The 19,491-nt window shown below is 32.5% G+C and overlaps 1 protein-coding gene across 1 annotated transcript in view; it reads right to left on the bottom strand.

The window, feature by feature from the left end:
- Positions 1-279: 279 nt before the first annotated feature.
- Positions 280-19,491, bottom strand: part of LOC131846535 (uncharacterized) — a 43,588-nt gene continuing 24,376 nt past the window's right edge. The window contains exons 6-9 of the mRNA XM_059195869.1: positions 5,030-5,144; positions 4,069-4,190; positions 2,969-3,046; positions 280-2,374 (exon numbers count right to left, since the gene is read on the bottom strand). Coding sequence (XP_059051852.1) covers positions 2,970-3,046; positions 4,069-4,190; positions 5,030-5,144 — 314 coding nt within the window. The 3' untranslated portion in view covers positions 280-2,374; position 2,969. The remainder of the gene's footprint in view (positions 2,375-2,968; positions 3,047-4,068; positions 4,191-5,029; positions 5,145-19,491) is intronic.

Here is a 19,491-nt window from a genome sequence, read left to right as displayed (position 1 = left end):
TGAAGGTTTAAGGAGCCCCTTTGCCGACGTACTTCAACACTCACCTTCACCGCTCGTAAATCTCTCTCTGCCCAGACAAATTTGGTAGGAGCCTGCTAATGCAGCTTTATATATACAGTCTCAATAGTATTCACTGTAGTTCTACAATATTGATAAAATATCGTCGTTAATAAGACATTACTAGTAAATAACCGCTGCTTGGGCTACATTAATTGGTATAAATTATATCTTCTGTAGGTATATGTTTGTATGAATTTGGTACAGGAATAGACCTATGTCTATTCCTGTACCAAATTCATACAAACCAGAACAGTGAACACCATACAGGTATATTAAGGACACTTATCAAAACCTTTCTCAAATCTGCTGACAATTCTGAGTATACTTTCAGCAGAGTTAGGAATAATAATTCTTTTAAAGACTTAATACAGAATAATAATTAAATTCATAGATAAAAACGTATCTTACTATTACTATTGCTTATGGTGCTGTTACTATAATTATGATATAAGAACCCATATAGGATATAGCCATAAGGCTCACCTGAGGGTAAGCGATTGCCATCTTACATGAGCGCTAATAAAGAACTAATAGGAATTGTAAATGTTACCAGTTCTTTACTTTAACTGCCATTTCAACAAAATATGTTTGTTGTTTCAACAAATCATTCTATTCTTTTCTGACAATTAAAACATCATTGTAAATACACTACTTAGAAAGTTAATAAACTATATAATCATAAAAAAATCTAATATTTGGTGTTTAAATACTAAAATAAATTAGTTTATGAGCGATTTCATCTTATTTAACGAAATGAAGAGATCTCATTATACAGAGTCAATTGCAATGAGTATACAAAAAGAAATGTTACAATATATATTACTGTATACATGCTTATGTTATGTCACAATCTATATATGACATTTTCTACTTGCATTTGACATTGTTTTTACCCTAAATCTGGGCAAAACACTCTAAGTTGGCAACATTGTTTTATTAAATGTAGCTGGAATGGCAAACAAACTAACAGCGCGCCACGGTAATCATATCATCATGTAATACCTGTGTGTTACATTACTATATTACTGAAAGCGTTGCCATTCTATAGGACTAAGATACCTTTTATACTCTGTAATTCCTCTGTTATATCTCAACCTGCAACCGAAATACAGCTCACAAAAATAAACTTATTTTTGTGGCTAGCTTAAATGGCTGAGACAGAACAGAGCATTCGACTTTATACAAAGTCTACCACTGGTAAACTGTATTCTTAAGAAAATAATATTTTTTTTATTTATTACGTTTTACAGCTCTGGATACAAGTCCTTTTAAACCCTAGTACACTAAACTCGAAGTTTTACAACACGTTAAGGGAGTGATGCCTGCTTATCGATCATACAGCCATGCATATTCGAGGGTAGTCATGTGTAAATAATATATAATTTTATTACAGTACATTATGCATATTTATATTAATTAAAATTGTTTATATAATATTAAAAATGTTATTATGCTGCTTTCACTAAAAGTACATAAGTAATTTAATTCACAAACAAAATCAGTCACATGGGAAGCTCACGAGTAAAATCACAAGAGAAAATTATACTAAAACGAAGATAATTATAACTAATCGAAAACTTACTTTATGACACATTGGTATAAGGACTGAAACCCCTTGAGCGTAAGTCTATGCTACGGTTTCGTTTCGTTTACAAAAATAACTATGTTTAGATTAGTTAGTAATAATATGTAAACACTATAGTACCTTGTCATAGCAAGCAGCGCCATATAGAGCGCAACTAAGTAAATTTATAATACGAGTACAAATAGGTATATATATAAATACATTTGTGTCTTGTAAATACGTACAAAATATACATGTATACATGTCTGACATGTTTATGGATATTGCATTGTGTGAGAATCGAATCTACGACTGGAATGGTAAACTAGCTAACGGTCCTACCTGATTATATGTAATAACCATCTGATATCATATCATCATGTGACGCCCGTGGTATAACTCAGGCGTTGCCATTCCAGAGCACTGAGATGTCATGAATCCATTGGTATCACTCATGCGTTGGTATTCCAGAGGACTAAGATGTCATGACCCTGTTGGTATCTCCCATGCGTTGCCATTCCAGAGGACTGAGATGTCAGATTTTCTTAAACCATAACACATCTTACAGAGAAATTTCTACATATTACCTATATATTGTTAACAAATGACAAGGTACAAAAGTGTTTACGCATTATTCCTACTATTGTAACATTTTACGTAAACAATACAATTTTGAGAGCAATTCTATACTAACGTAACCTTAGGATGATCGGTGCGGTATCTTATAATACTACCAATTGGTGACTGCACCTGGAAATAACAAGAAAAAAAAGTTGATAGCTTCTCTTCTTTTGTGTTGTAAATCTTTATTACACCCAATAATAATAATAATAATTACAGAACAATTCACACAGCGCCATCTAGACACAAATTAAGCTAGGTAATGTATGTGTTTTGGTAGTAGATAACTGATACAAATACATAGTTTTTTTTTTTCCTAAATACATACATATTATACATACAAAACAGCCTATTTTTAATAGGGATATTAGTACGTAAATGTATTTAGTTACTCAACCAGTTGTTTATTTAATATTTTCTCTATTTGAGTATTTAATTGAATTAGTGATATTTGGTAGTTTATATTCACACATAAAAATGTAAAAGAACAACAAAATTATTTAAAAGAGCAACACGCAATTATTCTTCTTGTGATGAGACAGCTTTCCAAATGAACGGTAGATTGAAAAAAAATGTGATGACTACTCAAAAGTGCTTAAAAGCAAGTTTATTTGAATATATGATTTTCTATTCTATTCTAAATTTATATGGCTAAACGTTTGCCGGGACAGCCAGTATTATATATGTGATAGTGTAATTACCCCACAGAAATTGTGTAGTTACCTCACGCATCGAGCGACTGGTTGGCGAGCGAGCCTTCCCATGCCGCTTCCCTGTGCAGTGCCTCTTGGCGTTTCTTCTCTGAAAATATAAAATTGCATCATCAATATGTGTTACATTATCAACCATTAATATCTCCCACTAGACATATTTTCTGTCTGCAGTCCTGTTCAATGTTATACCCAATCAACTTCAGTCAGAATTATAATAATAATAACAATATTTTAGAAAATTTTTTTCTTCATCACATGATGATAATCATCATATAACTCATCCACGCCTGGCTATGGCTCGCGTGTTTTTGAACGTATTACCCCCGTAAAAAGGGAGATATATAAAATATATATATATAAAATTAATAACAATATTATAGTTGTGGATATGTGCATACCGTACCATAATATAGGATATATTTCTATTGAACGTAAGCAATGATAATAATAGCAGTTTTTCGGTTTCAGCCACAATACTTCTTAATATTGTGTATATGTTTCATTATTTATCAAGTACTTGGGGTTAAAGTATGAAATTGCCGTTCTATAGTAATAGATACTTTGAATTGACATAAAACCTTCATGCTCTGATATTTTCGAGTGAAGATGTGCAACACTGATTTTCGTCTTTCAGTTGTTTTTTTTTATTTAGCTATGACGTGAAAGATATGTAGTTCGAAAATTCGAGTTATTTTTTAATACAAAATCCGCCGCGAAACTAACGCGGCCGAAACTAGCTATATTAACGCTCCGCTTGGAGAGAAGACAGCTAATGAACGCACCGTGCGTGTTTGGTTTAAATGCTTTTCCAATAAAAACTTCAACTTGAAGAACGAAGCAACTGGAAGACCGCCCAAACAGGTGAATAACGCTGAATTGATGGAGATGGTGGAGCAGATCAGAGTCAGATTACCCAGGAATTTGCGGCATGGTTTAACGTTATCTTATCTACAATATTGACTCATCTCCATCGAATCAATAAGATAAAAAAAATGAAAATAGGTGCTTGATATGCAGAAAGAAATGCGTGTTCTTCAGATTGGCAAAATCTGCAGATTTTTGTTCTGAGTACATTTTGAGCACAAGGCCAAGTTTACTTGGGGGTGTTACCTCGTGCACGAGTGATGAGTCTCCTTTCTTCGTCTCGCTCCTGCTGCGCTGTACTCAGCCGTACACCCAGCGCCCCTGTCACCAGCCGCCGGGCCAGCGCAGTGCACGTCTCCGGACGTTGTCTGTCGATTACCGTAACATTTTATCAATAACGGCATAGCCAATTATTAATATTGAATAGAAATAACTTATATAGAATAGTTGTAACGGAGGTATAGTAATATATATATATCTATTATATATTAATATATATAGAGATGAGATAGTAATTTTCAAGCTAAATCTCTATGGGGTAGGCAGAGAAATTCATTAAAATAATTAAAAATTATGATCTAAAATATAAAATTTAAATATTCCCTTATTACTTAGGGGTTTGAAAAATAGGTCCGTACTATACTCGGTTCTATTGAATGTACACATAACAGTTCATAAAAATCACTCAAGGCGTATCGGAGAAGTTTTGTTACATACACGAGATATTTTTATATTAGAAGATAGACTACCTGCGCCCGCAGTTTCTCCTACATGAAATTAACCTGTGTTATTCTGATCCATACGCTATGTTATTGTAAAGTTTTATTAAAATCATTCAGTAGTTTTTGCGTGAAAGTGTAACAAACAGCCATCCATCGGGGGGAAGGGGATTGTTAGTAATGTGGACTGATGACTGACTGACCCCATTGCTAGTAATGTACCATGTAAGATCGACCTCCACGCGGTTCCCCCTGGAAACCATCGTGATACATTCCAGGTGAATTTGTCATGTTGGGCTAACTGATCTGACTTCATGTTCATCCTATCAACCTCCACTGGTGCCCCGCCAGCGTAAACCGTTAGCGCAGGTGGGTGCACCATTCCATTATCATCCTTAAAAAAAACATCCATCCATCCACACTCACAAACTTCCATGTTTATAATATTAGTAAGATATATAAATACACATATATAGTTCAAAATTCACCTGTACGGTTGTAGATACTCCGCACATTTCTTCGCTTTATTCCTGGACTCGAGTGTAGCGGCGTGCAGTGGTCGACACCTCACCAGTTGTCTCTGTGATGATAACACCTCTGCAGCTGGAATTAAAACATGTTAATAATTATATTATGGTCTTTATTGTAGAGCAAAACCTACTTATTGCTAATAAATTGCATGTAGCCATTAGTGTAGCACACAGGATATTTAACCCCGAATTGACAGTAGATTTGACGTATTATCTATACATCTATACATATAAATAAAAATGGCGTGTCTGAATGGAGAGTGTTTGTAATATTGAAATAAAAGTTTTTTACTACATGCATATGAATATAAATATGGAACGTACACCAAAACATCATTTTCTATAATTTTTGTCTGTCTGTTTCTTCCGGCTAATCTCTGAAATGGTTGGATCGATTTTGACGGGGCTTTTTTTGGCAAGTAGCTGATATAATAAGGAGTACTTAGACTAGTTTTATTTTAGAAAAATAAAGTTAAATTTCACGCGGACGAAGTTAGCAGCTATATAGCTGTACCCGCAACTTCGTCCGCGTGAAGTCGTATTATATATATATGTAATATAACTTATATGAATAAAGGTATTTTGATTTGCATTTAATGTTATATAGATCATCGTACGTACAGGATTTTTAACTCCGATCTGATAGTAGATTTGACATATCAGAAGAGTCTGTAATAGACCTACATGATCAAAGAAATTTTCATTTTTGATTTGATTTGATTATAATATTATACAGATCATTTCTGATTGCCGTATCGATGTTAGATACTTTTACTGTTAAACTTGCTTTGACTTCTACGATACAGGCATAGGCTAGTGTGGGGTCATAGATAAAATGTTACTTAAGTTAAGTCTTCAGAAATAAAAGTTATTTTTTCTTAAAAATACACTCAAAATATTATTAAAAAAAATCAGGAGTAAATAAAAAAAATGTTTAACGACGGTGACGGTGGTTTTGCCATTTAGCACAACGCCTTATTACCGATGGTCGCGTTTACGTTTATTATTCTAGCGCGATACAAACATAATATGTATATTCATAAGTATAATTATATTGGTCTTACTAGTTTCTTCACAATAATATAATAATAAATTATTTATTCGTTTCCATTAACGTCCTCGTTAGTCTAGCGGTTTAGCACACCGCCTTACATTTGATGGTAACGGATTCGATTCCTCGCGCGGTACTAACATTCATGATTATGATTGTTTGCATCTGGATGTTTTCTATGTATATTATGTATGTAATTATAAAAAAAATATGCATTTAAATCAGTTGACCAGTACCTATGGGTACTGGGCACAAACTCTACTTAAGTGTGAGTCTAGTTGGCGCTGTGTGAATTGTAATGAGATATTATTATTATTCTTATGTGATTACTGTTCCATTAAATATTAGAAACCAAAACGCAGTTAGTGTAGTCAGAAGGCATACTTCGTTTAAATGTAAATAGTCATCATCATCATATTTTAGTCTTAATGAACAAAGGCCTAAATTCAAATCCAAAAATTTGAAATATATTATAAACGGTTTGGTTTACTTTTAGTATTAAGACTAAAATATTCCAGAACTTTTTACGAGATACAAACGTTTAGAGCGTCGTAAAATTATTAATTTTGTTGGTAATCAAAAACATATTTAATGACATTTCTATAATATACGTATCTATCTATAAATATCATTTTACATAATTAATTATCATTAAACATTTATGCTTATTCAGTTAAGTAGTAAAATTGTATAAAATTTATTTGAATAACAAATTGTCTAATGTGCTTAGCTTCCAATCTCATTTACATATATCACCAGACGCCTTCCGGCTTTTGTTGTGTTCTTTTACAATTGTGTCAGGTCAGTCTTCATTTTAATTTATCCCAAATTACCTAATAAGTAATATGGAGATATTGAAAGTAATAGTTTAACCAACTTGGGTGCGGTTTTTTCGAATGAATTGTGACACGCTTCACTTATTTTGATTACTTTATTCCAATTGGTGAACAAAAACTTTAAATTTAAAAGAGAATTAATGTGTTTCAATTAAAACAAAATTAGGTCACGGCAACCGTTTTAGTTACATGAAAAAGCGTACGAGAACAGATTGCAACAATGCTTCAAAACCTCAGATTAAAAACTTTTTTTACGCGCCAAAACAACACAGTGCAGTGGTAATGAGCCGCGACCTACACAGCCTACTTTCGGCGCAACCTCGCAAGGAGGTTCAACAACCCGCGTGACGTAACGCTGCGCCGAGCAAGTGGCACGATGATCGAGCACTGTCTCTGTTGCGGTAGCCGTACTGGGGCAAGTCACGCAACTAAGTACCAATTTGAATATGGAATATTCTAGCTAAAGTCTAGAATTTATGTTGCTTATAATTTTGAAAATAGAAAATTATTATTTTTGTGAATTTATATCAGCATAGCTTAATATTTTTTCACAATAGATTGGATACAAACTTTTGAAGTAATAACTATGGGATTCTTTTTTTGAAATTGGTCATTTTTACACCTATGTGTGCCTTGTGGGTTGGAATATTATTTGTAATATGGATTAATTACTAGCAATGTAGTATGTGAGGTTGACCTCCACGCGGTTTCCCCTGGCAACCATCATGTCAAATTCCTATTGAATTTGCCAACACGGGCAACTAACCTGAACTAATACCTGTCTTATCATCCACCACTGGAAACGGTGTCGTAGGTACGTTTCGTCCGGACTGAACCTAATAACGGGAATCTAGTTTAAACAAGCTACTTAGCGGCAGAATTACATGTACCATCGCAAACGACCTTGTACAAACTCTCCTAGAAATGAGAGTGAAGATAAAGAGATCGACAATAAAAGTATTTTATTACAAATAAAGAATCTTGAATCTTGAATCTTGAATCTTGAACAATAATTCTTACTAGTTACTAACCGGGACTTCTTCTGCCTTGTTTTTGAGACAACGAACTGCTTGTATTCGTCCTTGTTACACAATCAATTTTCACGTTTCAATTAAGACTCGTTAAGCCGTTTAGTCTTTAAAAGGTAAACAAACTCAAAGATTTCACACTTATATTGTTATTCATCATTGCCTTGCCTTTATCCCATTATTTGGGGTCGGCGTATACTACGCCGACCCCAAATATCCTCATTCATCCCGTCATCCTCTTCCACTGATCTCTATCATATCTGAGTATACCCGTCATATCTGAGCTTACTCTCCTTTTATTTATATCATTTTTCACACAATCCATCCATCTTTTTCTGGTCGTTCTTTCCCCCATCCGTCCACATTCATATTATACACCTTCTTTAAATCATGATCTTCGCTCCTCAGCATAACACACGATTTACACGTCTTACACACATGATTTACACGTCACGTCACGATTATAACAAATAGTAATATTATGACAAAATCCGCGGTTAAATCTAGTATTATTTTCACTGAGGAAAACTGCCTCAATCAATTTAATTGCAATTGAATTGTTGTATTTAAGCAAGAAACAATTAATTAAGATCATAATTGTACGTTAGGAATCTTGTCTATTCATTGAAGAGATGTTAAAAACTTTCACAATGCATTCAAACAACTTCCGTGGAAGGTAAAAGGGGATATATTCATATGATTTCCTACAATTTGTACTTAGAAATACAACCTGCTTCATAAACATACAAGGACTACAATCGGCCTGTTTAAAAGAGATAAATGTACGTAGATAGATAAAATATACCTTATTTGTAATATACGGTAAAGTAAAGACAAGCAATATATGAAAGATGACATGTATACACACAACAAGCGGCCTTATTGCTGAAATCAATCTTTGTAAATAGATAAATGTTTCCATGCCACAATATTTAGTAATGATTTATAAATAATTTTTCATTAAAAACTCAGATTAATCAACAAATATACTATGTAGAAAGACGTCTGTGTGGGTATGTCAGTCACCTATTTCACGCTAAGTGACTGACTGTCTGGTCATCCGTCTGTCTGGTGAAGATTTGTGCCTCGGGACGAACCCCTTTGTCCCGGCATGAACTCCGGGGGCAATAACCTCCGGGTAACTTGGTTAAAGCCTCTAGGGCGAGTATACTTAAACTACTTTACCTAACTTGCTAAACGTAGTGCCTTACTTGGGTACAATTTTTTTTCACGCTGATTATATTGCTTTGTAATGTGTTTCGATTGAAAGACGTGACAAGGCAGTGAAATTACTGGACAAAAGACATTATATTTTAGTCCCCTAGGACTAGGCAACGCGTGAGTCATGTCTTATCTTTTTTTTTTCGGACTACTCTAAGGCATTTGGCCACAGCTGGCCTTTACAGCTTCACCGGACGATAGAGAGCGAGTGCAGATGGCACTCCAACCCCGCGGAAGGCCAACTCCCGCTTGACGGATACGATTTTAGTCTGAGGCCATCGCTTGGGGGTCGAACCTCGGCTCAGGCGGTCGGAGAGGATTCAATTGTTTGCCATTAGATTATTAAGCAAGACCCGTCGACGAGTATGATGAACGAAACCCAGTGCATATTCAGCATGTAAAAGTAACTTTTAAACATTTAATTAATTCTTACCGTCTGGGTCCCGTCATTCCTATTTCATGACAAAGTCCGCTACAAGAATTTAATTAACTTTCGCTTTGTAAGAGAGTTGAGTACTTTAGATACATCTTAAAAATGCTTTCCAAAATCTGATAGCAAATCCTTAAAACACGTCACGAACAAGCCACCACACGATGCAGTCATGTTTTCGTATTAAGTTCATTATTTGCGACATATTAAACAAGTTACCAAATCGCAATATGTTTTATACATTTACGCGTTGTAATTGCGCAAATAAAAAGCGCCAATGTCAAGGCGAGCAATGTATTAAGAACTGAATACACAATGGTCGTACGGTGCAAAAGTGGAGCACGCTAACGAAACTGAAAGTGGAGTGTGGTACAATTTATAAGAGGCACGACGTTTTAGTCCGCTGGAATGAGCAATGCACGAGTTGCGGGTGTCACATGATAACGCTATTTCCGAGATGCTCTTCATATATAGGGGATATTCAGCACATGCCTTCAGTATCGACGTCAACATTTTTTTTTAATTAGTATCAGTAGACGTATATAAAAAGTTTAATTCGTTAAATCGCTTGTTATATCAGACAGCATTGCAATCTGACATAACACTCGAGCAAGAGTTTGGTGTTTTCCTTTTGTAATCTAAAAGTATGCGATGATCCTGATGATTACGCTTTTGACGGCCTCGATGGTCTAGCGGTTCCGATGGTCACGGGTTCGATTCCTCCCACGGTGCAAATATTTGTATTCATGAGTATGATTGTTTGTAACGGTCTGAGTGTTTTCTATGTTTATTATTTATGTGCTAACATCAAAAAATATATAAATTTTCTAGTACCCATAACACAAGTTCTGATTACCGTGGGTCCAGATTGCGCTTTGTTAATTGTACAAAAATTACGATAATGAATTTCGTAAAGAATTATCGTATCGTATGATACGATATGAAAAACGTGACATTTATTTTTAACGCTAATAGCTCATACCCTGAACTTGAACGAAAGTTAAAAAAATGTGTTTTACATGTAATTTAATTTAATATCTCAGCACAATTCACATAGCGTCTTAATTGTAAAAAACTAAAGTACAATAAATATACGATACGATACGAAAAACGTGACATATATTTTTTAACGCTAACAGCTTATAACTTGAACGTTGTATTTATTCGTGAATCGAAGCACGATGCGATCAAACTGTGATCTGAACCCGACGTCTTTATATAACGTGACGACATCTTGACAAATAATGGATGCAATTGCAGAAACTGATGCCGTCGACTTGCGGCAACTGTGCTCTGTGCAATTAACATCTTGCAATACGATTATCGTTTTACATGTAATTAATATAGTTAAACGGGTTTTAACACGAATAATTTTATAAATAAAGTTATGCTACTCGCCCCGGCTTCACCCGGGTGTACATGCATTATACATATAAACCTTCCTCTTGAATCAGTCTATATATTAAAAAAACCGCTTCAAAATCCGTTGCGTAGTTTTAAAGATTTAAGCATACATAGGGACGGACAGACAGCGACAGCCACTTTGTTTTATACTATGTTTGTACTAGTTTTTATTACTAGTGTTTTACAACCGTGCTCTGTGCAATTAACACCTTGCAATATGATTATAGTTTTACATTGCACCGATACGGTTTTTTTCCATAGTATAAAACAAAATCGGCACCGCAGTCTGTACGCTTAGATCTTTTAAATTACGTAACGTATTATAATGCAAAAGAGAAGTTACAAATTTAAACAATGCATATTATTTAAATTTGTAACTTCTCTTTTCCGTCCTCATCCTTATTTTACATGTTTCTGTTATTTCTCTATAGTTCTCCATATTTTTTCTCTTTCTTACTATTAATTTGAGGTTGTACTTATAATATGATTGTCAGATCATTAAGTATTTATTCATATATAGTATTTATCTCTACATTTATATATATTTTACTTTTATAGAAATGTATATATTTTTTGACATGTCTCATTTATTAGTTCACCGCTAACAATCTTTCTTGCACCACTCATTGTTGACTGGTAGATACCGTAGCAAATTTATTTTTGTACATTGAAGTGAAATAAGTAAGTAAAAATAAATTATAGTACAAAAAATATAGTAACGACTTATGAAAAGCAACCTCTATTATACAACTTTTAACTAAGATTGTGTAAAGGAAATGGGCTTTATAAAAAGCTCTGAATAGGTCGTCACCCTGTAAACTATTTTGGTGTATTCAACTAAATTCTCTAACATGTAACACAATTAAAATTCTTTTTTTAAAATAGTGACTGTCAAGTTTCTTGCCAATTTTTTCGATTACGATTTGACCTGGTTTTAATCCAAGAAAAACTTGTTGTAGAATTAACAATGTAATAAAATCATAAGTCACATACGAACACAAAATATTTTATTGGAAATTAAAATACGAGCTTCGGATGCAGCCATTGGTGGAAATTCGACCAACCACCAACCAACTTTACTACTTACTAGCAGGGCCCTACAGGGTAGAGTATAGGGTGCTAACATTATGCCACCGTGGAAAAAGAGTGGAAATTTAAGTTTGTAAATAATTTTATCATATCATAAAAAAAAATAGGGATGGGCCACCCTTATCATTGAGGGTATGAAAAAGACATGTTGGCGTATTCTCAGACCTACCCGATATACAAAATTTCATCAAAATCGGTAAAGCCCTGTTGTACGGACACTAACACTGCCACGAGAATTTTATACATATACGTATAAGATTAAAAAAAACATATGGAACATAAAAGATCACATGATAAAGACTAAAGAGGAGTTTTATTCTGTTTTATTGAGATTAAAAGTGTAATATATAAATCTTATTTGTGTTGAATGTTACATCGACTTGTTTTCGTATTTATTTGATGATATCATCGATTTATATAATTTCGTTTAAAATGAATCCAAATATTATTTTTCCGCAAATCCTATCGTTGGATCAATACTAATTACATCATTTGAATAATTTTGAACTCGAGACTTAAAACGGGATAATTGCCGATTATCAAAAGAATCATCTAAAGCGGTATCGAATTGGCAAAGATATCAAATACAAATTAAAAAATAATTTATTCATGTAGGATATTTTAGCCGCTTATGAACGTCAAATTTTTGTATATTTTTTCCTACCATCAGTAATATATGTATCAAGTATTCATTCATAATTTAAGAGCCACGCTCTTGCCATTCTCCACGATTTTCCACCATGCGCTTTAAATGTGGATACGACACGACTTCAATTTTGTCTTTAATTTGCTTGATGTAGTCTTGGTCTTTCCCTAATTATCTTTCCATCCTTCTCCAATATCATATTTCAAACGCTTCCAGTTTCTCCCTTTCTTTTTGAGTTAATGTCCACGTCGCACACGCATACAAACCTATACTCCAGATATAGGTCTATATTTCATTCATTCATTTCATTCCGTGAAGAATTTTGATCAAAAAAATCAAGTGTGTGTATGTTACACACAAAACTAAAGTTATAGCAATAGGGCCGCCTTATTGTATATTAGCTGTTACCTGCGCCTTCGCTTACTTTTTCCGTGATAAACCTATTTCCATCTTCGTGATTCTACTATTATTCGTGATCTATCATTACGTTAAAATTAATTAAGGCCTGTTCAGTTGTTTAGTTGTAGAAAGATAGGAAACAGTCAAATAATTTATAATATTTAGTAACGTTATGGATTGTTATTATATTGATTATTACAATTAGTTTGTCCTTAATTTTCATAAAATAACATAAACTTAATGAAAAGGTTAACAATTCGACTGTATTTAGTAAGTAACTAAAATACATTTAGTAATTATTTTGTTAATAACTTATTAAGAGAATAAGAATCTTCAAACTATATGTATCGACTATACGTAACGTGACTTTATGTTTATGTTTAACTTTTGACAGGCCGGCTTTCAAGTTGTCTATCCCGCTGTTCCGATTTTGCAAATAGACTTCAATTTGTTTTTAGGCATCTTAATATGACAAAACGAAGACATTCGTCATTTTAAGTATACACTATGGTGTTACAGATAAAGTTTTGATGAATCCATAATAAATCGAAATTACTTAGAGAGGCAGGTTCCGTAATCATAGTCTGTGTGAGTACCTCTGTCTCAGTTATTACAGCCGCCAAGCAAGTTGCTTTGTTAGATAAATTTCGGTTGAAGAATCAATTAAGCAAGAGAAATTACAGAGTACAAAGGCATCACATGATAACGTGATACCGGTGCTGCCGTATATAGGCTACAGTTACCACTTACCATTGGTGGCATGTCAGCTTGTTTGCGTTTTCATACATAGTTACGCAATTAAATTGAATTCTATTTATGGAACAAATTTATTATACATACCAGTAAAGAATTCGCGGTCAAACAAAATCGCAAGCTAGTACTTATATAAGATTAAAATATTTTTTTACGGCCTCGATACGCCTGTCTTACTTCCGATTATCGCGGGTTTTGTTTTCACACGATGCAAACCTATGTATGCATTTACAAAAACAATATATTTACGTATTTCTACAAATTTTTAGTACCCAAGCTTGGTTTAGTTTGAGACTAGATGGTTCTGTGCGCATTATCTGTGAAGTAAAAATTTTGTACCCCTTTTTAAGAAAATTGCGCATATGCGCGCATACGAAGGAGTATGAAATTTCGCAGACTTATAGTATATATAGTGAAGGACTTCGTCCGCGTAAAATGAAAAAATATTTAACTTTAATTAACACAATATAAGTCAAATAAATAAGTTTCATCGTTTTACACACACATGATAAAAAGTAAAAATAAATATTTAATCAATATGCTAAAAAATAAATTTCAAGCTCTAGCTTTAAACATGACGATACATCTATATAACCTTGGATCTAAATCCTTAATTTTTCACATTAAAAAGTAACCTTTCCTTTAATCTTACTGAATGTTAAATTTCAATTTAAATCGGTTCAAATTTTTGGCGTGTAAGCGAGACAAACAGACAAAGTTACTCACATTTATAATATCAGTAAGGTATTTAATAAAAACCCTAAAAAGACAAAGAAAAAAGTTTAATCGTTCTAGCTTCCACAACCACACAAACAGCAAATTTAAAAATCCCTATTTTATACAACTAAGAGTAAAAATTTTACAAACATTTTTATTGATATTTAAATAACAGCCTAAATATGAGTCTCAAACTTCTAGTTTTAAAAAATGACGATTCTTCCATACAGCGTACCATTGCAAACAATCCTTTTTTCACATTCAAAAGTACCCTATATTCTTTGTCGAAACTAACTGTGTACCAAATTTCATTAAAATTTTTATTTTGTTTTGGAGTGTAAGACTGACAGAAAGACAAACAGAGTTACTTTCACAGTTATAACATTAGTGGAGTATTTAAAAATCTACCCCAAAAGAACCAATGAAAATAGTTTCATCGTTCTAGTTTCAAAAATTACAATTTACATAATAACTATCATTCCCTTTTTATTTTGGATCCCCTATTTTTTTTACAAACAATGAATGTCATATTTATTTATATTTAATCATGAGCCTCAAAAATAAGTTTTTTTTCAAAAATCCGATTTTTACATAAAAACTTGCATCCTATTTTATTTTACCCCTTTATTTTTTTTACAAACAATGAATGTCATAATTTATATTTAATCAACAGTCTCAACAATAAGTTTAAGCTTCTAGCTTCAAAAATGACGAATTTACATAAAAACTTGCATCCCCTATTTTATTTTACCCCCTTAAGGGTAATTTTTTTACAAACAATGAATGTCATATGTATTTATATTTAATCAACAGCCTCAAAAATAAGTTTCAAGCTTCTAGCTTCAAAAATGACGATTTTACATAAAAACTTGCATCCCCTATTTTATTTTACCCCCTTAAGGGTATTTTTTTTACAAACAATGAATGTCATATGTATTTATATTTAATCAAGTCTCAACAATAAGATTCAAGCTTCTAGCTTCAAAAATGACGTGTTTACATAAAAAATCCGGTTTTATTTTACAATATTTTTTTACAAACAATGAATGTCATATGTATTTATATTTAATCAACAGTCTCAACAATAAGTTTAAGCTTATATGTGACGAATTTATATAAAAACTTGCATCCCCTATTTTATTTTACCCCCTTAAGGGTAATTTTTTACAAACATTGAATGTCATTTTTATTTATATTTAATCAACAGTCTCAAAAATAAGTTCCAATACTAGCTTCACAAATGACGATTCTTCCATACAATCTTTCATCCCCCCTTTTAATACAATGCATTAAAAAGTAGCCTATGTCCGTTCTCATCTAGACTATCTGTATAAAATTTCATTCAAATCGGTTCAGTAGTTTTGGCGTGAAAGCGAGACAGACAGACAGAGTTACTTTCACATTTATAATATTAGTTTTTGTCGCAGCACAAAAATATATTTTTATCGTTTCCGTACAAATAATAATTTTACAGTATTAATTTACAAACCAACATTTTGTTTCTTACAATCAGCTAAATAATTTAAATAGTTCCATAATATATGGCACAATGAAAAGGTCATTTATTTTATAAAAAAGACAGTTAGTTTTTATTTTAGTGAAAAATAAGAAAATTCTATTTTGATACAACAACCATATATTTATTAATACCTATACTTTATTAATTTTATGTTAATGCTTTTTAAATAAACACCCACACATTATTTCTGTATAACCTACAAAAATGGGTAAATAATTTAATTTCGGATAGTTTTCACACCACAACATTAGTATATATTAAAAAATGTAAATAATAAAATGTGAAGAAATTGTGATTGTTATTAAGTTTTTTTTTTTAAGTTTGTCAGAACAGGGAAATAACATTTGACATTTATTATTATTTAACATTGGACATTGACTTTAATTTTTGTAATTTATATTGTAAAACTTTAAGTTAAGAAACTGGGCTTATCCAGAGCCGTAAAACAAATTAATAAAAAAAATCGCCAAATTTGTCTCGCAATCGGCCAATTTCAGGTTTAAAGAAAAAACACATACACACGATATACGATTTTATCATAAAAAAGTGTCAAAAAACAATATTTTCACTAAACGTCAACGTCATGTTTCCGGCAATATCTTTCGTTTTACATTATGTTATCTGTGGTTTTGTTCTCTGTGATGGATACCTTATTGGCGCAAAGGTACGCGATGTGTTGATTGGTTGTTAGGTAGTGAAATGAAAAGATGGTGAATGGCGCAAACGCACGCGATGCGTTGATTGGTTGTTAGCTAGTGAAATGAAAAGATGACGAATAAGGATTCAACCGCATAAAGATAACCTTGTATTTCCATTTTGAACCCCTTACAACCCTTTTTACGCATATATATATCATGTCCTTCCTCTGCGTCTAGACTATCTGCGTACTAAATTTCATTTAAATCGGTTCAGTAGTTTTGGCGTGAAAGCGAGACAGACAGACAGACAGACAGACAGAGTTACTTTCGCATTTATAATATTAGTAAGGATATAGTAAAGGAGTGAAAAAAGCTAATATTTTTTTAATTAGGCTTAAGAAATGTATTTGACCCACACACGTAAATATACTCTTTTGTTTATTGTTGAAATCAGTGGTCAAATTGAGAAAAGATTAATATTACTTATTTATAATCTTACTGAATGTTAAATTAATTATGGTCAAATTGTGATCACTGGGAAACTACTAGTAATCATTATTATTTATCTGAGTCTTATAAAACTCAGTTTCATCACGAATAGAAGTAGAATATAAAAATCGAAATATACAACTATAAAACATGCGAGTGGTATTGAAAGTTTGTTTGCGAACTAAACCGCAAACAAATAAACTTAATATTACAAAAACGTTTTATGTTCGGACATCACGCGAAACTGTGGAAAATGTTATTTTGTTCCGACTGTAATTTGGCTTACCGTATATGGCCATTGCATAATTGATTCACCTGATAATAATAACAATAATAATAATAATAATTTTTATTTTGGATCCAATATTTACAACTTAAATATAGTTTATGATCATATTTTTTTTTAAATATTCATAGGCTAACATTCGTACTAGTTAGAGGCCTTTTCCAACATAATTAAAAAAAAATGAGTTGTTTGTCGTTGCTAATATTTGATACGACACCGATTTTGACGAGATTTCCTCTCGCAGATAGCTAACATTATATTATTAAGTAGCTGTACCCGTGACATCGTCCGCGTGGAATTTAACTTTATTTTTTAAAATAAAAGTAGCTTAAGTTACTCCTTATTACACCAGCTACCTGCCAATAAAAGTCCCGTCAAAATCGGTCTAGCCATTTCAGAGATTAGCCGGAACAAACAGACAGACAGACAAAAATTTAATAAAATGGAATTTTGGTGTATGTACCGTATTTATATTCATATGCATGTAGCAAAAAACGGTTATTTCAATATTACAAACAGACACTCCATTAAAATAATAGTAATCTATATATATTATTTATATGTATAGATTACTATTATTATTTAGGAGTAACTTAGAAATTTTTATTATTTTAATAAGAAATAGGTAAATACTACGCGGACGAAGTCGCAGGAAACAGTTAGTAATAAATGTAAACAATAATATCTTCATGACTGTTAACGCAGTCAGAGGTAGACTGCCGTACCTATATTATAAAGACATTTTAATTTAAACTTCAAATTACTTTTTCATCGATTTAAAAATTCTCTTCAAGTAAATAGGTCGATTTGCTAGCAGTTTGCATCGTAATTTCATAAATCTTATTTCGATAATTAGTAAAAATCACGGGATCTTACCACTTTTTATATTTATTGAGTTCCCGATATGTCGATACTTATTTTTTTATATCTATTATTTTCAACAAAGCTTTAACGGGATATATAGTAGGTATATATCATGTATATTACAATAATAACTATCATAAATTCATTTCAGATTATTACTAAGTTATAAAAATATTACAAACAACATTGTAATTTTCAGCACAGTATGTAATGCTATCAAGATTAACAGAAAGATAATTTCATTATCCAACTGCAACTCGAACACCGGAAATTAAGTTACTTAATCCAGAACAAGCAGTTAATACAATTGTTTGATTACACCAAACCGTGATGGCCTCGGTGGTATAGCCGGATTAGCACACCTTACTTCCGAGGTCGTAGGTTCGATTGCTTGCACGGTGCAAACATTTGTATTCATGAATATGATTGTTTGTATAGGTTTAGATGTTTTCTGTATATATTAAGTACGTATTTACAAAAATAAAATACATATATATATATCAGTTGTCTAATACCCATAACACAAGCTCTACTTGGCTTGAGACTATATGTCCGCTGTGTGTATGGTCCATGGTTATAAAAACAAACTGTAGTTCTTGTAAATAGTGGAGTAGTTTGTAATAGTGTAGTTTTTAGGAGATAAGAGTAAGAAATTATATTTTTGATGGAACGGAACGGGAAAGGTGTTTGTTAGTAATGTAGAATGATAACCACATTCCTAGCAATGTGCCATGTCTAGTCGACCTCCACGTGGTCCTGGAAACCATCCTGGAGAATTTGTCACGATGTCCTAACTGATCTGACCTCATGCTCATCTTATCCTCCTCCACTGGTGCCCCGCCAGCGTAAACCGTTAGCGCAGGCGGATGCATCAATACAATTCTTAAAAAAAAACTATACAGTATGATGAAATAATGTTCTTTCCTTGTACTGAATGTTTGGGGTCAAGTCATCACTCACATTGTTGCTTATATCTAAGCTCAATGTTGTTTTCTTGTTATTATTTATGATTTAACAGTTATACTAATTAATAAGTAAGTTGGAATAACA

The sequence above is a fragment of the Achroia grisella genome, unplaced genomic scaffold (genome assembly GCF_030625045.1).
Source record: "Achroia grisella isolate CSIRO2021 unplaced genomic scaffold, CSIRO_AGI_Agris_v1 utg511, whole genome shotgun sequence".
NCBI lineage: Eukaryota > Metazoa > Arthropoda > Insecta > Lepidoptera > Pyralidae > Achroia > Achroia grisella.
This window is presented reverse-complemented; position numbering and strand designations above follow the sequence as displayed.